General features: G+C 35.6%; 3 protein-coding genes across 6 annotated transcripts; all 3 read left to right on the top strand.

Annotated features, from left to right (window-relative positions):
- Positions 1–979: 979 nt before the first annotated feature.
- Positions 980–1651, top strand: LOC135641661 (uncharacterized). The gene has a single exon (XM_065157225.1). It carries the CDS (start codon positions 1012–1014, stop codon positions 1558–1560), a length of 549 nt encoding a protein of 182 aa, XP_065013297.1. The 5' UTR covers positions 980–1011; the 3' UTR covers positions 1561–1651.
- A 9114-nt stretch (positions 1652–10765) lies between these two features.
- Positions 10766–12849, top strand: LOC103988996 (uncharacterized). 4 transcript variants are annotated; one of them, XM_009407700.3, is made up of 2 exons: positions 10766–11191; positions 11823–12849. In XM_009407700.3, exon 2 carries the CDS (start codon positions 11960–11962, stop codon positions 12656–12658), a length of 699 nt encoding a protein of 232 aa, XP_009405975.2. In that variant the 5' UTR covers positions 10766–11191; positions 11823–11959; the 3' UTR covers positions 12659–12849. The 4 variants fall into 4 exon arrangements, with proteins under 4 accessions (XP_009405975.2, XP_009405976.2, XP_009405977.2 ...); XM_009407701.3 differs by lacking the exon at positions 10766–11191 and adding an exon at positions 11228–11628; XM_009407702.3 differs by lacking the exon at positions 10766–11191 and adding an exon at positions 11228–11618.
- Positions 12850–20650: 7801 nt separating this feature from the next.
- Positions 20651–21418, top strand: LOC135641426 (protein BIG GRAIN 1-like E). The gene has a single exon (XM_065156783.1). It carries the CDS (start codon positions 20651–20653, stop codon positions 21416–21418), a length of 768 nt encoding a protein of 255 aa, XP_065012855.1.
- The last annotated feature ends 1463 nt before the right edge of the window (positions 21419–22881 follow it).

Raw genomic sequence — 22881 nt, forward strand, 5'->3', positions numbered from 1 at the left:
ATCCAATCGCCGGAGAAAAATGGCTGAATGAATTTTAAAAAAATCTAAAAAAATTCTCTCTCTACAGTGGTTGTAATGAAATTGAGTTGTATATCATGAGTGTCTCAAAATGTAATCTTAATGGGTTAAAGTACATGGGCCAAAATATTTATTGTCGGGCTCTCTCCACGTTAGAGTGACCTAACCCAATAAAAACGATTCCAAATAATTATAGGGACAAAAACTTTTTCTCTATAAAATCAAGTGTTAGAGCTTGCTTTTTTACAAACCAAGATCCCTCTATCAGAATTGATTAAATTTAAAATATAATTATACGGCTAAGTCTATAATCTTTATCTCCGGTGATACTTTCTATATTTTCAAAAGAATTTTCTGAAGAAACTCATAGGAGATGCTTAAGAATTTTTCATACAGATTTGTTCAAAGCTCCAGAATGAGCTTTGAACTTTCTCCAATTTTCTGAATCTTTCCGTCTAGCTTTCCATCTGCCTTACACAAATCCAAGCCTTTGACCTTTCCGGATAGGCTTGACCAAGATGGAGGCTTGTAAAGCTCCAAAGGATGACTACGAATCATACCATCGCCAACATTAGTCGAGCATCCTCAGACTGCACCACTTCAATAGAGACAAATACTTTAACAAGGGAAGGAGAAGAAGAGACCTTTGGGGCTATAAGAGGAGTTTCGGAAGGGTCCAACTGACGAACGAGACAGAGTCCTATTCCGGTGGAGAGCTGCTGTTGCTACAGCATATGCAATATTGATGTCACTACAAAGGCTAGTGATTTTGATTCCAAGAAATTTGATGATGAACTCATGCAATCATTCTTCTCCAATATTGTGAATATGCACAAATTAATTTGTGGTTTTATTGATTGTAGGACTTTGATCGAATGTTGACACTTTGACAATACATGACCCACCTCAGAAAAAGACACGGCCACCCACTCATGTAGAGGTGTTAACCATGCCTCGAGTCTTATCCTCTATGTTTGGTCACCAGTTCCAACCATGAACTGCGTCCTCCACCTCAAGCCTCACCTTCGCATCTCGATGAATGGCCACCGCCCCGTTCGATCCCCTACACCACCATCACCACCACCACCACCACCTTCAAAGCTCCAATCGAACTCATCACCCCTCAATCACGCACCAACAGCAGCCACCGTCAAATCCGAGGCCCCGACACCCGTGGAAAAGGAGAAAGCGGAAACCATCCCTGACGCTGAGCTCCCGAGGTGGTTGCTCCTCGGTGGCGCTTCTCTCGGCCTCGCGCTTCTTCTCATGGGGATCGACCCGCAGCGCCAGGCTCTGGCCCTGGGGCCCGAAGGCCCTCTGATGGAGGAGTTCTGGGACAACGTCCGGCGGTACGTCCTGTACGCGCTCACGGTCAGCACCGGAGCCATCTACACCATATCGCAGCCTATCATTGAGCTGCTGAAGAACCCCATCACTGCCGTTCTCATCGTCGTCTTGTTGGCCGGCGCTTTCTACCTCTTGTCTCAGGTGCTGAGCGCCATGGTCGGTATCTCCGAGTTCTCTTATGACTATGCATATTGAGTCGCTCGGTGTTTGACATGATTGGTGATGAATGCTGCAATCTGTTTCTCCTTCCCCTGCTGAATCCATTAGCATGTATCTTTCCTGATCACTGTGTTGTCGTCTTATGATTCTGCCAATGAGATCATCCACAGTAGAGATTTATAGTTTAACGATATGTTCTTCGGCTGAAAGGATTTGATTCGTATTAGGCATGTCTATACTCACATGACAATTGACAAAATATTTTTAATTAAACACTAAGAAAAGAAAAAAAAGATTAAGGATTTGAACTCATGACCAGCTCTAACACGTGTTCATAAATCCTAAAAACTTAAACTGTTAGGAAAGTGCCTAATATATGCTTTAGTGTGCATAAATCCCAAGTGAAGAATAGTTTAGGCATAAATATTTTTGATTAAATACTATAAAAAAAGGTTAATATATAATTCAAACTCATGATATGCTCAAATACAACACCCAAAAACTTCACAAGAGAGATGATAGAGTATATATGAACTTTTGGCATTTATGATCACTCGATTAAAGCAGTTCATGAGTTGAATCACGTAGTTACCTCGTTTTCCTGGTATTTTAATTAGAAAGTTTTTAACTTATACTTTTAATTGCTTTAAAACTGTAGTAATAGATGAATCAAAGACTACAGTTGTTGATGAACCGTTGGGAAAAGTATGTGGAAAGCAGCATTTCTTGCTATGTTTTTTTTTTTTGTATTTTCTCTCTATATTTTTATATCTTAATCTCGACATATCATCCATGACATTGGCATAAGGATCACTATCATTAACATTATTGTGACCATCGAAAGCCATCGCCGTGAGAAAATTAAATGATTCATCACTTAGTTCGTTTCATAACTATAAGAAAACCTTATTACTAACCATAAAATTTTTCACAACATTCATTTATATTTATTATTAAAAGATGATTATTGATGGAATTATCTCCAAAAATAAATTATTAGTGATGAAAATAATTTATCATTAAAAGATCATCACTAATAATTAAATTAAATTTATAAATTAATCGTGAAATTAAAATAATTTTTTTATATTTTCTAACAAAAATCTTATGATTATGACAATTGATATTTTACTTGGTGACAAATATTATTGTTATCACTAAAACAATTATTATTGGGATCAAAACATGTCACCATTTTTTATTATTGTAGTTTTGACCCACCCCTGCTGCCGCCGGTAAAACCCCGCTGGTAAGAGCCCCTTACAGAAGCGAATTCACCGCCGGCGGCCTCCCAATCAGCGACCTCACAGGAAGAATCAGATTCTTGCCACAACCTAAGTTATTTAATCCTAAGTAATTATTTACTAATTGATATTTATAATATTAATTTGTAACCAAAGCTTCATTATCCTTATAGTCAAGATGTAGTTAAGTGGATATTATAATCAATTAATTCAAAATGGAGAAACAGAGAGAGTAACTTAAAATCCATTCATTATGATAGCTCGAAGTTCATGTCTTATTATTTAAAAAATATTTCTGATAGAGTCAATATAGGCCAGTAGATTAGTGTTGTTATTTACTAAAACTCTTAAAAAGGATAGGTATATAATACTCTTGAATTCATTTCAGTTAAACATTTTAGTATCATTTTGTGTATGTAAATTTTGACTTTTATATCATCAATTTTTTTATGTCAATTTTATGGTATTTAAAACATATTTTCATAATCTTACCAAGAGAAATAAAGTCAATAGGTCAAAACAAAAAAAATGCCACATATTTTAGGGGGAAAAAAGTTATGCCAGGTTATTGATAAAAATGTAAGTAAATTTTTCATAAATATTTTATATATTTTTAGATTTACAAATAATATTGTCTTTTATATTTTGTTAGGAAGCTAAGCTAGGAAAGAAATTAACTAGAGATGATATTTTTATTATCAGTTATAAAAAAATAATAAAATACTAGTGGACGAGGATATAGCAAGAAAAACTATATGTATCACTTGATCTTTTCATTACTATTTGAGTTTTTATTTGTTTAATTTTCCTTTTTATTAACAATATATTTACTTTTATTGTAGGAACAAATGAAGCATCCTAAGGCACAACATCCTGAACTTGTAATAACTGATATTCCATTAAGTGAAGATATTGTCTCTCAAGAATTAGGACCATAGACATTAGGATATGTGTGATGTTATAGTATAGAACCATCTTCTTTAGATTTTGTAGCATCATATCTCATTGTTTAAGATTTATGGCCACACAGTTGAGAATGAGAAAGATGAGAAGTTTAACTACTAAAAAAAGCTTGAAAAAACTCATGATATGGAAGAAATATGAACTCAATTACAAATCCTTCTGGATGAAAGAACTTCTTGAATAGATAATATAGGTAAAAAATTAAAAAACTTCTTTTATTATATGATTTCATATTTATATTTATGTATCTAATTATTATTATTCACTTGTGCCTGACTTTGAGAGAAGCACTATGAAAGATTTCTTTGATAATTTTTTTGATATTGTGCTACTCAAAACTTTCAATGAAAAAGTTGTTTGTTTGCATCTGTATATAACATTATATGTACTTAAATATTGGTACTGTGATTTTTGTATAAATTGATTTGGTTGATGAAAGAGTTCTGTCATCCTTTTTTGTGAATTGTGAGCTATCATTGTGGTCGGTATATTATGATAATTTGTATATTATTGTGGTTATCTTTCATTAGATAAATGTATCTATTTATTTAATTAAATAATATTAAAAATATGTGAATTATGATTGTGATTTTCCTTTGGAGGGTAAAAATATCCATTATTGCAAGTGAATAATCGTGTTAATAACTAAATTATTACTGTGATTTTTATTCATAAGATAAAAGTATCTATTACTGTAATTATCGATCCATAGTGATATATGAATTATTAATATGATTTTTATTTATTGAGGAAAAATATATATTACTGCAATTGAATCACCGTATTAATATTTTAGACCTTTACTTGTGCTTTTAAAAATCACAATTACACCTTTTGGCGATGGCATCTATTATCACAATTTTTAAGTACAGAAATAGAATTTACTGTAGTTAAAATTGGAGTGATATATAAATAAAAACTATAACTACAAGTACAATTTGTTGTAGTGAAAGTTGTTTTTTTAGATTAAATAACCATATTCGATATACGAAAATTGTTTCTATGGAAGCTTAAAGTAAACAACCTACATTATATTTAGGAAAGAAATCTGAAGCATAGTGATTGGATGTCTTTACATGAATTTGGTGTCGAGAAGAAGAATTGGCTCCTTGTGAGGGACATGGCATCCGAATACTTTGAGAAATGATAATTTGCTTAGAACTGGGGCATGGAGCGGCAACATGGTAGACAGGTAGATCAAGAAGGCTGGCTGGCATCCCAGCTCTTACTGCAACATGTTCAATTGGAGACAGAAAATGATGATGATTAAGCTAATTATTTATGAAGAATTCATTGTGTCCGGTGTTTCTAACAAAATGATCATATTTTATTATCTATGGAAGATGCAAAAGCACTCAAATGGTGGAAGAAATACAAGGTCTAGGGCAGATGAAACATCATTAAAATGACATATCGAGATGCCAAATAAAGCAATTTTGGCTGTGGCATGTGATGAATCTTCAATTTGTGTTGCCAACCTTTTTACCATGAATTCTGAGAGTCAATTTATCTGATAAAAGGTTGAAAATTCTATCAGTTCATCATACCAAAGCAGGTTTTACCCCTTTTGCTAACACATATGCTGCCTACAAATGAATATAATAAGATAGATTAATATAGAAACTCGACTTTGTTTTCATATGGTTTATGTTCATAGTGGTCAAGGCCCCAGTACATATAGGCCCTGTATATAGAAAACACTTTTACTTTCATATAATGATAGGCTGTACTCCTTTTACTTTTTTGAAAAAATACTTTTATATCTTTCATTAAATCCTATGTTTTTTGCTACATCTATTTTCGAGTTTTGTCCTGTATAATGTGAGATATCTTATATGTTTCATTTCACTTCAAAGATTTGGCAAGAAAGAGAGTTTGATTCTCAAATTCCTAAGCACTATAATATTTTATAATATTATTATAGCTTTTTGTTGCAGTCTTATATAACCCCTTCCAAAACCTATATGATATCATATAGTTTCACAGAATAAGTAGTAATTATTTTTTTCTTGAAATATTTTTCAGAGAACAACATCTGAAACTATTTTAGCCCGAATTAAACAACACTAGATGGCTTAGATCGATGACATTTTTATGCATCATCACGTTGTTGTTATTTTTTCTATCATTTTTTCATCTAAATAATAAAATAATAAATTGTTTATACTTGATAAGGTTGAGAGTGGTTTCTGTACCAAAGGATGATGTTTAGGGCTATCTTGATATATATATATATATATATATATATATATATATACACACGAGATCAAACCAATGTAAACCCTTTTTTTTAGGGCATGCAAGAGTCCGACATGCTCATTGCCCAAGGCTACACAAGCATCCTCCAATGCTAAGCTTGATATGGTGTCCCCCTCCATGGCCTGCGTGCCTTGAATGGTGCTGCAATGTGCACACAGTTTTCCTGAACTTGAACTGTAGTCCCCACTCTCAATGCATGCAGGAGGGGATGCCCCAAGCACAAACACCATGGATTACAACTCCAGCACTGTATTAAAACCTGAGAAGAGGACAATACTGACAGAGCACGCATGGCCAAGTAGGGTTCAAGTGACACTGCTTTATATGGCCAACCCTACCAACTGGCCGACAGGTGTGTCAATCACCACATCTTCTCTCACTTTAAGTCCTTCGACTCGATGACTTGGTGCTTCATTCTTGGGAGTCACATCTCATTCATAATCAACTTTGTGTCTGCCATGGTCATCACTGACCTCAGATCGACTCCTTATTCATTAAGGATCGTACTTGGCATGCATGGCTTCTTCTATAACCTCCTCCTCTTCTATCATTGCTTTGTTCAAATGTGAAGTGGTCGATCCTAGTAACATTAGATGCAGAACTTTGAAGAAACTATAGTTTGCCTAACTCCTCCAACTCATATGGTCCATCCATGTCTCCTTGATTTCCAACCTTTCGTAATCATATCTCAAGATGATCTTTTCCTATCAATATTGCATGCCTCAAGGCCACTGTGGATTATGATGTGTCCCAATTACTTCTTTTATTCCCACAGCAAACATAAATTTATTTAAACCAAAACAGGTTAATATCGAATAAAAATCAATAGAAATTTTCTTTTTCTACAAAATGATCTACGTGAGCTTCTAGCAAGCTTGACTACTCAACTCAGTCAACAGTGCTATCACAGCATCAAAAAGTCTTCAAATAAGGGGTTCCTTGCATTGATGTCAACTAGCAGTGAAGAATTACTATCAAGCTCAATAAATTTGATTCCTTCAGCTATAGCAACTTATAAACCCTCATTGGCAACAACGATAAGTAGCATTGCCCTCAAGAATAACAAGACCTATACCACCACAACTATGACTGTTAGACCATGACTCATCTATATTAAGTTTGAACCAGTTTTAGTTAGGGCTGCTCCAATTGACTGAATCACTGCATATCCTTGCATTACCTTTAGATCTTTGGGTGTTAATGCAGGAAGTAGCATACGCGAGAGTTCTAAACATTAAGACTCTTAGGCCTCTCTTGAATTTGGTTGAACTTGGTATCATTCTTGGCATGTCATAGCATCCAAAATCTAGTGGTCAGACAAGCCTTGTGGATCAGTGCTCACCTTCCTTGAGCCAGGTGCCGCTCATACCTTTAGCACCCGTAGCAAAAGGAGTAAGCATTTCGAAGAGATCTCGGACTTGTTGTGCAATATCACAATGAAGAATAGATGGCTCACCGATTCAAATTCAGAATTACTAAGCCAGCTTTGGAAGGATTGAGACAAATTCACAGCAACAAGCATGCAAGAGGTAGGAGGTTTGGTACATAAAACTTTTCAGCAGAAGACCAACACCCTAGGCATAGCCAAAAGCGAGGTTTATTGTGGTCCTCAAAATTGTTCCGAATGGATGATACGTATTGGTCCAAATGTGGACTAATATGCGAATCAATCATCCGTTAGAATGGTCTAATTCAACTTAGAAAAAAAAATAATAGAGTGATGGGTCTGTCTAACTTAGTATTAAAAAAGAAACAAATTTAAAATAATTCGTGACCCCTGCTCTCACAACGGTTGTCATCGTCATTATTTCATTAGTCTTCTTCTTAGCGATGCTACTATCACCACCAATATCACCACTAATGTTATTTGCTAATGTCTATATCTCATAAAGATATGCTTCCACCTCTTCTTCTATTATTTAATTTTGTTCCTCCACCGTTATCTTTTCTTCTTTTGTTCCTCCACCATTTTCTTATTTCTTATTTCTTTTTTTTTTCCTATCTTCCTCTACCTGACCTTTCTATTATCCTTCTTTTTCTTTCTTTTTCAAAAAGTTGATATATATAGACATACCAACATATGGTATATCGATATTGACTGATATATACTGGTCTAACTTAATCATCAAAATAAATTTAGTACTCGACACAATGATCCTTAGTAGGGGGTTTTCAAAATCTATGTCAATCTATGTTAGGATCATCAACAAGAACCTATTATCATTAAAAATTTTGTATGGTAACACTACTTGGGGTTAGATTCCACGCACATGTTATCTATCATAAGGAAACAACAATGTGTAGGAATTAAGAATCTTTTGGCTAAGGGAGAGACCACGAAACCTATTTTGTTACCTTCCTTCTAGCCCCTATATTCAATTAAATCGACAATAAGACAGTTAGGAGCTTCACTATTGATAAACATAGATTTTCACATTAAGGGGATAACAAAAATCTATATTGGTTGGAGGAGGTTAGTGTAATTGCCATTATAAATAAGTCTATAAAATCATAAGTTTAAATGTAGTCGATGTGCACCAAAATAAAAAAAAAATAAAAACATAGCATATGTGAATAATTTTTAGCTCCAATTAGAATTCGATATGTATCGAGAAGTCCAAGGAAAAACCTCCATACAACACAAGAACAATTTGATTCCATAAATTTTTCCTTTGAGATAGATTTGAATGTTCTAATTTTAAGAACTCATTTAGTAATCTTTATATCTTTAATATCAAGATCTTTTTCAAAATAAATATGAAACTAATGATAGATTAGATAAGGACCTTCCTCCTATGAAAAAAAGATCCATGCCATCCATTTTGATCTTTATAATATTAAAAATAAGATCATGACTAACCACGTGAGTCTTCTAGGAGTCACAAGAATTTTAAGATATTTAAATGTTTTTATTATTATTTTTTTTTAAAAAAAAAGTAAGCGACAAAAATGAGATTTGAGTGTAAGACCTTTTGATAAACTGTCAAAATCTTTGTCAGTTAAAATAACTAACACTTGAAAAAAAAAGATATACCTGATGCATTACGTTTTCATTCGGGGTTTAAGAAGGGTTAACATACATAGTTTTATCTTTAAATATTTAATTTTTTTATGACTACTTTTATCTAAGTCGTTAAGGAATAATTTTACTATTATACTAAGGATCGTTATCTCCTTATATCTGAACATATTATATACAATTTTCTTGGTACCTTTAGAAGTGCGTAAGCCGTAACTTATATTTATGATTTAGCCAAGTTCATCTTTACATTGTAAGATGTTTTATTAGTCCTAAAGCTAAGACACTGCTAGACTATAAAAGATTATATAATTTAGTTTTTTAAATAAAAAGGGGTATTGAAGACATGATTCGAAGCGCTATTGAGAAGGCCAAGTGTTACGCACTATACCTACCTTTGTCCCTTCTTTGGAGTTTTATTAGAACAACCTACACGCACTAGTTTCCAACTTGTGCCATATGCACAAGATAATACTAAGATAACAACAAAATCTTACCAAATAAAAAATTACTTAAGCATATGACGCATCTAATTATTAAATATGTTTAAGTATATTATTTAGTGGAGTTAAAGTTTGCCATTATTTCAACGGCAAAATGTGGAAGATATGCGAGAGACACAAAATTTATATATGTTTTGTATACATCATGCTAGAATGATTTATAATGAATACTACTACATATCTCATATGCGTTGAGGGATTACGTTTTAATTAAGAGATTTAATGGCAGTTGCTATAAATCCCGTAACACACTAATATGTGTGAGAATGTTGGTTTGTTTGTAATCATATGCAGAGTGATTTTGGTGGATGTTGTACTATCACAGTATAAACCATTACTGGCGAATAAATAAAAGCAAAACGTATTTTTAAAATATAAAATACTTATATAAGAGTACTATATTGTATATTTGTTTATATCTAAACGGGACATGCTATATCTAATAGTTATTTCTAGATATAATATCCTTATGTGCATCACTAATATGATTTGGTTATTATTGTTATTGATATTATTATTATTATTATTATTATTATTATTATTATTATTATTATTATTATTATTATATTCTTCGCTTATGCATATGCACGTTTAGTAGAGCGAAAACATACATACTTGAAAATGTATCATGCATCTTTGTGTTTTAAATAGTTAATAGTTATTATTATGTTCGCCATATAACATAATTGATAAAAAATGATTTTATTAATAATTTGGAATATCTAAGTTAAATTAAAATGTATCTTTTATTAATATTTTATTTGCTCAAATGGACTTTCTTGACATTATATAACTTCATAGTGATAAACAAATATTTTACATTGTACTGATAATTATAACTTTTGAATATATATATATGCATATATGTATGTATATATATATATATGTGTGTGTGTATATATATATATATATATATATATATATATATATATATATATATATATATATATATATATATATATATGTATGTATATACATATATATATACACATATATATATATATATATATATATATACATATATACATATACATATATATATATACATATATATATATACATATATATATATACATATATATATATATATGTATATATATATATATATAACACTGTTGAAGATTAATCATCAGATAAAAAAATGAGGATAATAGAACATTACTTGTCCCCATAGATTTACTGTTGATGCATTTGGATTGGAAGAAAAGAAGACAGAGGAGACTATGACAAGGAAGAACATACTTCCAAAAGCTCAAAGGAGGAATCCTTTCAAGGACCCACTTTATGGCACAATCAACGGTGAATGATGTTCAAACATGCACAAATGACACAGAGGGGCCCCCTCCATTGGTATGTGTGGGACTTGAGTCGATTAGGCGTCGGACTCGGGCATCATTACCGGATAAGAAAGCCACATCTGAGCCCATCATTAGCAGCACAAACAACAGACAACCTCCTTGAATCCAGATAACTAATCATAGATCGCAAGATCTCTGGTGGATAGAGCAACATATCTGATAATTGTTGTTGTTGTGGATCACAGCAGGTTCCTTGTATCTTAAGTTTGTTGGGTAAGAGTCCAAGCCAGTTAGGTTTCCTCAGATAGATGTAAACGATGCTGCATTCGTATGGGAATATGGTGGCCGTAGTTGAAGGATTGCAGCAGTTGTTTTGCCGAGGTAAGTGATTCATTCATGAAGAAGATGGTTTTACTGGTGTTGATCGAGATGGGATCTCAAGGCAATATGTTAGTGGTTTAGGTGTACGATGGCCTTTTTCCTGCAAACTAAGAACAGATATTATGGTCTGCGTTCAACTTAATAGGATTGGTTTTCTTGATCTGTCTTGGAGCTGCAGAAATTTGAATGAGATGCATATAAAATATTGGCACCTTTGTTCGACCTGTTTCTTTCGATTTCTCTGATGGAAGGGGGAAAGTGCCATGTGGTGGTCTGAAGCTCCTGCATATGGTTGCTCGAGTTTCCAAGTCGTGGGAGCTAAAAACCTATGCAGTGAAGCCACCACCCATGGCCTTCCCAAGAGAATCAAAGACTCAGGAACAGGACCACCACCACCTTCTGGTGTGCTCTTAGAGAAGGCTCAGATGTGGGAGAGAGTAATTTATTCCTTGGAGAAGTGTGGGCAATGGGGGAGGTGGTAAAAGCCTAGCCAGTAGGGAAAAAGCATCACCACCTTCCCCCCGCCCCCCTCTCCCCCCCCCCCACCACCACACACATCTACCTCTCTTCTGCAATTGCTTTACTGTTTCAGGCCGAGACTTCACCATCTTTCCTTCTCTCTTCCTTGCAGGTGGGATCTGAGTTGGTGAGTTGTCCTACATCAAATCTTGCTGAGCAGTAAAGCATTCTATTCCAACAGCAGTCTTCGTCTTCTCTTGTTGTTTATTGATTCGAGGTCCTATCGGTTGCCTCCGAGATTTCCTGCTCATGCTTCAACCACTGGTTGATCAAATGGCAATTCCTTGCTTCCCCAGCCATGCTAGAGTGGTGGCCATCGCACTGTGTCTCCTCCTCCAGTTTAGCTGCTGGAGTTGTTGCAGGAATCATTTGGCTTCAGCATTTCTTGCCACCTTGTTCGTTCTGGTGCTCTCCACTTCTCTTCCGTTCTCTTTGCCAAGGATCCGGCAGCTCGTCAAGTCCGACTCGATCCAGAAACCATCACCAGCTGACCAAGTTTTTGCTGACAAGAAGGTCGACGCAGCAGTCGCCGGGTCTGGAGAGGGAGAGTTGACGCACACTTGGACTTCATCCGACAGCGGCACACCGGATAGTCTAAGTCGAAGCGCGTCGCAGTTCTCCAACTTCGACGACGACGACGACGAGTCTCTGCCGGAGGATGCTTGCCACTCGACGGAAAGCTCCGAGGATTCCATATCCGACGACGAGAACCTCATCGAGATCTCGCTCCCCGATGGCCATTTCGTTGCACCTGAAAAGCCTAAAGCGCTGATGAAGCCATTGCCGGATACGAGGAGAGGATTCCTGACGAACCATCTGCCGGATTCGGTGCTGAGGCAACACGGCCTCATGGAGCTCTTATCGGAGATCAACGAAGAGGACAACCTGATCGAGATCGATATAACCAGGGGGTCCATAAAGTACTCGAGAGAGGGAATCAAGGCATAATACGCTCATCGTATCACGTTATTTTTGGTGATATAGCGGGAAGATGAAATGGTGGGTAGGAAGGAATAAAAGAGACATGGGAGTAGCCATAGATTTGGCTTTCTTGAAAGCCTGCAATGCTGCTTAAAGCGTTAAAAGAACTATGTTGGAGGAACTCATCCTAATGGCACTGCTTTCTCTTTTACCTTTTCTTTCTTGGAACCTTCAGCCTTTGTTCCATGGCTTGACTGATTATTTTTCTGGGATGAATCTTGGATTTTTAGTTCTCAAAATCAGCTGCTCCCATACAAATGTTCTATCAACTGCGTGGTTATAAACAAAAATAATAATAATAATAATGAAATGGATAAAAAATGGTGATCATGTTTGGTTTCCTGCGTGTGTGTGTGTGTGTGGTGGTTGAGCCTGGACTGCAGTGAGGGTCATGATTAGATATTTGATTTTGTCTACTTGAATTCAGCCAAAGATTTGAGATCAGGTTTAGTGGTGTTTGCTTTCATAACAAGGGTGAAGAATACCACCCCTATCGAGCCATTCGACCTAAGACTTCAGCTCTCGTGGACTCTATCTAAATCAAGCTTGAGATGAGAGGTTTAGGTTTTGTTTCAGTGACCAAAGTGCTTCAGATCTCATGGACCCCAAATCAAGATTGAGATAAGAAGTTTTGATGTCCCCTCTAATTAATCCTGACTGGTAAAGTCAGGTTTGCTTTCTTTCCCTCGAGTCCATCTCCTTTGCTTGTACTGTAGGCCCATGATTGAGTCCAGGGAAAATGGCCAACAACTTGAGATCACATACATGTTTAAGGGACCAGAATCCAATCGACCATTGACCAAGAGTTCACTAAGAGATATTTTAAAAATAAATATTAAATAAATTTAAACTTTTGATTTTTGTTTTTTTGTCTCTTTAAAAATACTAATATTCTTTATAATATAAAATTCAAACGTCTGCTACAGGAATCTCACAAAAGCAAAGAAAAGATGAAACCAAAACACACCCCAGGGTTCGGGTAGCAAACAAAGAGTTGGAGCACAATCGTAGTGCCAGAGACGAGTCACTTCTCAATCACACTTCAGTTCCAGCGTTCGTATCAAAACAGTACTGTCATGTAGAAAGGAGCAGTACTCCGCTGCTCATTTCTTGGCTCGCAGCTCGCCGAAGTAACCCTTGGGATTCCCCTTGAACGTGAACCGGCGCAAGCGCTCGCCATTCCTCCCGGGCGTCTTCATCATCTTGCCGACCGTACCGGCAAAGCAGCAGGAGAATGGACAGAGACAGAGGAAATCTTCCACTTCTTTTACCTTCTCCTCCAGGACCTTCTTCTTGCTCTCCATCTTGCCGCCTCAAGTTGCAAAGCGAAGGGACAGCAGGGGACAGGCTAAACGAAGAGGCACAGCAATGAAAGAGATGGTTCTGATGACTTTGAGCATGGCTGGGAAAGCAGGGCTTCTGGCCCGTAGTCTAGATAGAACACAAGCTCCATTTCTCTAGCCCTGCTCCTGCCATGTCGTCATATAATACTGCCTCCTTCCAGAGAATGCTGATGGCCGACTCTTTTTGAGATGAGTTGTGGGTTTTGGGTGAGAAGAACAGTGTTAAAAGTATTCTCTTTGAGTTGGCCTCACTGGGCTTCTGCCACTTTGAACCTAATCGGCATGAACCTTTACATGACGAAGGAGCAATTTAATATATATATATATATATATATATATATATATATATATATATATATATATATATAATTTGAATAAATTTTATTAATTTAGAAATATTTTACATAAATCATCACATGACAATATCGATCGCTCAAAGAGAAAAAAAAAAAGATAAATATAAAATCAAATAAAATAAATCAGATTTTTTTATTGAATATTTATTTCTTTATAGACAAAAGTTTATTAATCAAGAATATTCTTTGAATCAAATCAGAATTATTGATATGATTGTAATCTTTCTTATTTCTATATTTTTATTTTTAATCTTGTATTTAATATATAAGAAGGGATTAGAATATTGTAATGAGTCAATCGTAATGAATTAATGAATTAAGTTCCTGTACTATTTTTTCTTTATGAATTAATGAATTAATCCACGTACGAGTCATGCCGAAGTAGGATTAAAGTCCTTTAATCCTGTAAGCAAAATTAGTGGTACAATTATATCGATTATATTTTTTTTATCTTACCCTAAGACCTCTTCATCTACCCTGGATGTGGGAGGGAAAGGGAAAATTAGTGTAAGTAAAATAAAGAGCACAAAAATAAGTGCAATCATGGAGAGATGTCAAGATAGGCTGAGTGGAAATAATGATAATGATGCCTTTAATTTGATCAGAACAGCTACTTTGAACTCTCGACAAGGCTTAAATTTGTGGGAGGACACATTGAAATGCCAAGACTCCTCTACCGTGATGATAGTCCACAACTCTGCGTCCAAATTGATGACTCTGAAGAAGATCAAAGAGAGCTACAGTAATAGCTTTGGAGACAGACATGGGAGATGATAAGTAAATGCATTTGATTCAACACAGTAATAACCACGTTATAGCAGATTGAAGCTTGACGAAACAGTTCGAAAGTCCTTATTTTCTTGGACTAGCTTTAGAACTTGTGCTCCCAAACATGAACTGTCTGGACTTCTTCATGATGTTTGCACTCGTTCAACCCTCCCCAGTGACTCCAATCTTGGACAAGATAAGCAGGTTTTCACCCCACAGTTAATCTTCTGGCACAGTCAATTCGTGTGCAAATAACATTAAACGTAGTTTCACCTCGAAACAATATAATTATTCTATTAGTTTTCTCTTATTATAACCAATTTCTGGTTATACTGATATAACCTCTGTCTCATAATGTCCATGGACATAATTGAGGGTTACAGCTTCTGTGATGCTAAGTATGCCACGCTTATCGGTACTAAAACCACATACTGCTGACTTCTAAGCGTTTCTTGTCATATTATTTTCATGGACCTCAATGTCACGAGTTGCAGGACCTATCATTCTAGAGGATTAGGATCAATATGTGACAAAAGATTGTCTGGTGATGAACAATATAGATTCAGTAATTACCAAAGCAGATTTCAGCAAACTTTGGTTGCAAAGTGGATCACTGTCTCTCATCTCTAACAAGTTCAGCAGAAACTAATGTGCCGAGTTCCATCTATTGCCGTAGTTATTATCAGGTTATGCCTGTATCAGACTGATATGGGAATAGCACAAATACTTGTAAACCATGCAGAATATGTTGGCGACAATAGAAGACAAGCAGAATATTTTCTCACCACAGAAAACCTATTAGAAGATTTGGAGTCTTGGGAGATGTTTGGTTGAAGATTTCTGCGAGAAGATACCACATCAACTTGTACTTGAATGAAAAATAGACAAGGTGCTTTCTTCTTCCTCATCCTCAAGAGGAGAGGCACACCCAACGAGTAGATGTTACTGTGTGGTGTATGGAGCTGAGTGAAATAGAACAAGTGCATATGTCGTCTCGTGCCGCCAAAGCTGGTGTATACTCCATTGAGTGGAAGCTCAAGCTTTGCACTGCTAAGACTGAAGATACTGGCAACTTGAGGCAGGTCTGTGGATGAATGACGCCCGAAATGACACGACAGAAGCCATGTGTTGGTGAACATCTCTTTCTTGTGATCAGTTTGCCACTGGTGCTGCCCCTTGATTTTGGAACATGTATGCACACCATGAATGCAATCGCATCCACATGTCACTTCAGCTTCGTACACTTTCATGTTCTTCCGCTCTGCTGAACTTTCAGCGTAATGTTATTGAAGCTGAAAGATTTCAGCATATTTAAATGATGCTTCCGATGCCTAGCAAAAGCATCCTTGAAAATGGAGTTACAGGTTAAGAAGATATGTATCAGTGAAAATCTTCTTTTCTTTTATAGGGAAAGGCTTCGTATGCAATCCAATGTAAGCCAAAAAAATCTCTTTGCAGTGACAGAAATCAAGGACAACATGTTCAAAACATTCTACGCTGTGAGAAGTTGACACAGAACGAAAACAAATAAGAAAATTTATTATTAAAAAGAATTTTAGTAAATTGGTCTGATAAGAAAGGATAAGAAAAATAAACTCGAAGAAATCTTTACAATAATTATTTTTTAATAATTTTATAAACTTAATGGAGGCCTTTATTTATATTAATTCTATGCCTTTAGAATTAGTTAATTAATAATATGAGATTATTGAAAAATATAAAATATAAAAATAATAAATAGGCAACTTGGTCTTTGAAAAAGTCTTCTCTTATTATGTATTAATCCCTTCTATTTAAGAAAAAAACTCATTCTCGAATTTATGTTTAGATAAAATATTTTTTTTATTTAGAAAATAGTCATATAAATCTACAAATCTTTGAGATCCTCTAATCATCTAATAAATTAATTACATAGGCATTGTTTTTAATTTTCTTTAAGACATTGGGTGATATTTTGGATTCAATTTGTTGTAAGTGCTTATAGGAAATCTTTCTTATGTAACAACACTATAATCTCCTTCCTTGAACATATTCTCTCTCTTATGCTTGTTAGTTGCTTGATTGTACTTAACATTAGTAGCTTCCAACTTTTTGGGTGTCAAAAAAGTCGAGATTACACATGGGTTCATATTTTCTTGAATATTTCATTTTTGTATCGGATCTCACTCAATATCTCTCACTTTTGGGTTCATCTGGTAGAGAGATAAATTTAATAGACTTGCTCTTGGAGCCAAATCAGTTTAACACTAAATATCTCTCATAAGTAAAAGTCCATCTGGTAACACTTTAGGGGTAATCTCTTTGAATTCTTCTAATATATCTTAGTTCATTTGAATATTTACTTTAGATGACTTTTTTCCTTTCATAATAAGAGCATAGCATATTCTTGTTTCTTTAGAACTAGCAATAAATTTCTGCCTAGAGTTAAATTTGATAAAAAAGACTTCCCCTCCACTTTAGAAGTGTTAGATTTATCTCCCTTTTTGTTAATTGATAGAATGGTAATTTTCTTTCCATTCTATCAAAATACATAGATATTCTTTTTTCCAAGATGAGTTGTATTTACATCATACTACCATAGCTTACCAAATCGTACATGGCACACATATGTCAACTACCTCATATATAACTTCCTTCTAATAGCTTTTCCCAATTAAGAGAGGAACTCTACAAATCTCAATTACAGTGATAATTGAGCCTTCTTTAATACACCCTTGCTTGTATGGTGTTGGATGAGCTTCTACCTATAATTTAAAGTGCATCACTAGTGATTTGGATACAGCTTCCATTGTCTATAATTAATGCACAGACTTTGTTATTAACATTACATTGAAAATAGAAGATTTTCTTATGTTAAGATGGATCTTCTTACCTTGAGAGAGTAATAATCTTTTTACAACATATACAACATGTTCCCTTCTTCCTCTATTATTTTAGTATTATCAATATCATCAATCGTATCATCTTGGATATCTCTTTTTTCTTCAAAGTTAATTTTATAATATGTAAGATTAATAATCTTATCAGCATGACACTCGTTGGAACTAAGTTTCCACATTTGAAATACTTTCCAACCAGAGGTCGAGCATATGAATTGTTTATAATTGTTAGGACATACTTAGCTTGCATTATTGCTCTTCTGATATTTATGTCTTGATTTGTAGTTTGTATTGACTTAGTCACAACTTGCTTCTCTTTCTTAATAACATGTTGTGTTGTTATAGTATAGATTTGTCAGGTAGTAATTGGAGGTTGAGTCAACAACATTTCAGCCTTTAATGTCATATTGTGAGCTTTATCTACTATCTATATTGGAGTTAAAGATATTTTATCTTGAATTATAAAATCTAATCTATTAATATACCTTGTTGTTTGTTGGTCTTCTAACTTTAATAAGCTATATCTAGTTAAAAGACATAAGAATTTATTAATATACTTGATTATAGATAAGTGCCTTTGGATACAGTTTTGATATTGTTTGAACAATAATTATTCATAGTCTAGGGATAAGAATCTTCCTTTGAAAAGTTGTTCATGATGTTTGTATTGGTGTCTTTCCTTATCCTCTTTTGTTATTTTGCAATGTATCCCACCAAGTTGCTACACCTCCTTTCAATTAGTATATACTAAACTTGACTTGTTTGTGATCAGGAACATCTATTACCTCAAAGAAGTTCTCTATTTCATAACTCTAATCAAGAAAATCTTTAATGTTTAGGTGGCCATTAAAACTATGGAGGTTTGCTTTGAGACGATAATCTTCAAATAGTCTATTTCGTTTGAGTGATGCTTAATGTCTTTTGTATCTTTCACTATCATTTTCTAAATCATCATTATATACCGTTAGTTGTTATGGACAGATAGTAGCATATCAATTGAAATGTTGAGGTTGAGCTACACCTACACCTCTTCTTTGATTAGTTTTATGATAGTCCATAATTCCTTGTTCTTGATAGAAGATAATATTTCCTAACTATACGAGGAAATCTCTTTATTATGTTGAGGAAAATCATCTATTCTGTTGAGGGAAATCCTTTCTCCTAATCTGTATAAATAGGAGAGAAAACTTTTTCACTTCTTCAATAATTGTTCTTATCTTCTATTATTTTCATCATGGTATTAGAGTAGTGAGAAAAGCGAAGTTTCACTCTTACCTTTAGCCAGCGACCAACGTCGTTGAGAAAAGCGAAGCTTCGCTCTTGTCTTCAGCTAAGAGGCTCCACGGCCAATCCCCATCTTCCTCACCGCGGTAGCCTTCACTGCCTTCATTGATCTGCCAATAATCGGTGGACTGAAGGAGAACGAAGGGGGAGAACGAAGGGAACTGTGCCCTCACAGCAACACCAATCGCAACAACAATAGAAGATAAGATTTCCCTCTTTATTCTGTTGAGGAAAATCTTCTATTCTGTTGAGGGAAATCCTTTCTCTTAATCTGTATAAATAGGAGAGGAACATGTTAATGTATTGAAGTATTTTTCATTTCTTCAATAAAGCTTTTTCACTTATTCAATAAATGCTCTTATCTTCTATTATTTTCATCACTTCTAACTCATCTTCATAGGCTGGTTACCTACGTTGGATTGCAAGCTCATGTTGACGATTAAACTAGCCATAAGCATAAACTTTGGTATGGTTGATTCTATAATTATCATGAACTCTGTTGGCGCTTAAACCCAAGTTAGTGAGCATGTCGTGAATCTTTTGAAGTTCCCGAGTCATCCTCGCTTCTTATGCTTCGAACGTTGCCCATAGGGCTAGCACTCGTGATCATTACTGTTAAGTTGTTGCCATTACTTCTATCATGAAGGTTGTCGCTATCTAATTTGCTACTGCCATCGCTAATAATGCTAATTGTTGTTATCATCATTATTGCCACTAGACCTTATCTTGATAGGCTATAGAGTTATATTTAGTAAATTAAGTTTCTGATACACAACATCTACGTGAGTGTAGAGCATACTTCTTAATTTTTTAATCATAAAAATATTATACTATCATCAAGGGCAATGCTTTAATATCAACTGATAAAAGAAATTACTAAAGGAATCTAGTAAACAAACATGATACAAAAGATAAGAAAAAGCCGACAGAAAATTCTTTATAATATTTGTCATTTTTTTATGATTTTATATAATTTGAGAACATCTTTATTTATAAGCCTTTAAAATTAACTAACTGAAACTATTGAAAGAAACATAGAATATAAAAAATTAATAATATGAAACAAATAAAAATAATAAATGGGTAACTTATTATTTGAAAATAATCTTACTCCTCCGCTTATTCCGCATTAGAATATTACTCTTTGTCCCCTTCCTGCCACTGCATGGGCCATCCATCAGCATCGACGCCACCAAGTGGAAGCACCTCTTCTCTCACGGTCCTGTAGTTAAAAAGAGGGTGCATCACTTCAGATGAAACCTGCAATATCCCATGCAAGGTATGCCTTTGATGTCCATGTCCTCTTCCTCCCAGTCCTTCCCCTCAGTGATGTCGAAGGGTTATAGCCAAGCTGACTCCGACGAGATCGACGTCTTCGAGGCAACATGGTACTTCTCCGGCGGAATCGATGGCGCAGGCCTCGGCCTTCAGAGATCCATGAGAGAAGAGAGACTGATCAGCTGGGGAGGAGATAGGAGTTTGGACACACTTGCAAGATCCACCAGACTTCGACAGCAGTCCAAAAAGGTTGAGAACCAACGCAATGACAAGAAGAGCAGACAGCCCAGCTCGGCCGGTCGTAGGTTAGCTAGTTTCCTCAACTCTTTCATCAAGCAAGCCATCTACAGGAAGAAAACAAGGGCTCTTAACCCCACTGAGTCAGAGGAGGACGCAAGTTTTGACAAGATGCATGCAGGGAGGAGAAAAGGTAGCATCAACTACTCCCAGCGCATGAAGAGAAATGACTCCAGCATCCTGTGTTCCACGGAGCGTTGCTGCAATAGCAAGTCTAGTGGGCACCAGAAATATGCTCCTTTCTGCTCACAGAGAGAACTTGGGTGCGATAAGAGGGTAATAGATGAGGATTGGCTGGTTGAGAGAGCTAAATCCATGGATGGTTATCCTGAGAACAAATGGCTAACTAGTAAAGCTGGTAATCGGCTTCTTGACAAAGAAGCATTGTGGAGTGAAGAGTTCATGAAGAAGCAACACAAGTGGTTCAGGAGGACAGAAGAGGAGGATCGGGGAGGGAGTGAATCCAGCTCTGAACTGTTTGAGCTGAAGAACTATGATCTGGGGAATGTTGCCTTTCGTTGAATCAGCATAAATAAATATATTACATCTTATTTTGTTAAATCATGTTTCCTCTTACTTGGGAGATGGTCTCTCATAACCAGATTTCTGTCTTTGGCTTGCAAATATGTGAAATGATGCACCCTATTTGTTGAAAAGCACAAGAATTTTCTTCAAGTTTCAGCATCCTAAAGTATTCCTTTCAATGATAATTGCTAGTTACATGAACCCTTGGTCACATCTAAGATTCTACATCTCAGAAACACAATCATCTCACTTCTCATCTGCTCAGATGATTCCCAGGAAACAAGGTAAATGTCCATGTTTCTTTTCTTTCTTTTTTTTTGACCAGAACAAAAAGCATTGCTATATTACTTAAAGCACCCTGGTATAATCTGTGCTCTGCTCATCAGAGCTCAAAGCCTCAAGGAACTCAGGAGGAAAACCTAGCTTCCACATAAAATCAAGTTTCCAAAACTTGGCCATAGAAGCTAACTAGTGAGAACAGTTGTTGACTTCTCTAAAAACATGGGTAATAGATACTTGTTGAAAAGATTCTAATGCCAGAATACATTACTAACATAGTCAAAAACAAAGGAGGCTGTTCCTGCTTGGTAAGGATCGGAACCAAGCCTTGAGCATCCACTTCTATGCAACTTCTGAAATCCTTCTTCCCTACGTAGCATTAATCCCCTCTTCTACTGCCTTCATCTTATTTATTCTGTAGTTTCCTTCAGTAATAAACTTGCTCCTAGCGCTTAAACATCTACTTTGATCATCTCTTACGACAAAGCCTGCTCCTCCAACCTGTTTAGAAGAAGAGAAAGCCCCCCCACCCCTCAGTGTTCAATTCGAGGGGATGGCCTATTCCATTTCACTAGGATAGAATCTAATTCCCCACTAGGCCCCTCAGGAGAAATCTGGCCGTCCATAACAATCAGAAGCTATAAGCGAGGCTCTTTAGAGTTCTTGCCCCGTATTTATGAAGATTGCTTCCTTGCTTAAGCCGAAAGCCTCGATTTCACTCGTTGAAAAATCGAAATTGGAGGTCAAATTTCTTCTGATAGATGGACCAGACCTCTTAGCAAATGGAAATTGAAAGAAAATATGATTTTGGGAATCAGATTCACCCTCACACAAATAACAATAGTGAAAACATCAGCAGACTCATCTCTCCCCCTATAGTGAAAGAAAAGTCATCCCAAGATGTCTCATGGATTTGACAAAGAATTTCCAACACCAGCTCATGTTTTTATGACTACTGTTGAAATCCCAAAGAGAGAAAACCCGTATTTGGTGAGCTTGATGTCACGAGCTTCAATGTTCAAGCCATGAACCTGCTGCATGCACACGACACAAACATTGTCCCACTTCCCAAGGAAAGTAGCAGTTGTTGAATACTCATTTGTCCCAATTCCAAAGGAAAGTTTGTAATGTGATTGATATGTTCATTTAGCTTAATAAGCCTACGAGATAATCCAGTTCTG

The sequence above is a fragment of the Musa acuminata genome, chromosome BXJ3-6 (assembly GCF_036884655.1).
Source record: "Musa acuminata AAA Group cultivar baxijiao chromosome BXJ3-6, Cavendish_Baxijiao_AAA, whole genome shotgun sequence".
In the NCBI taxonomy this organism is placed as follows: Eukaryota; Viridiplantae; Streptophyta; class Magnoliopsida; order Zingiberales; family Musaceae; genus Musa; species Musa acuminata.

What these genes read in the sequence shown, in the direction of transcription:
- LOC135641661 (XM_065157225.1), top strand. Translation starts at nt 1,012, where the DNA reads ATGAACTGCGTCCTCCACCTCAAGCCTCACCTTCGCATCTCGATGAAT.
- LOC135641426 (XM_065156783.1), top strand. Translation starts at nt 20,651, where the DNA reads ATGTCGAAGGGTTATAGCCAAGCTGACTCCGACGAGATCGACGTCTTC.
- LOC103988996 (XM_009407700.3), top strand. Translation starts at nt 11,960, where the DNA reads ATGCTTCAACCACTGGTTGATCAAATGGCAATTCCTTGCTTCCCCAGC.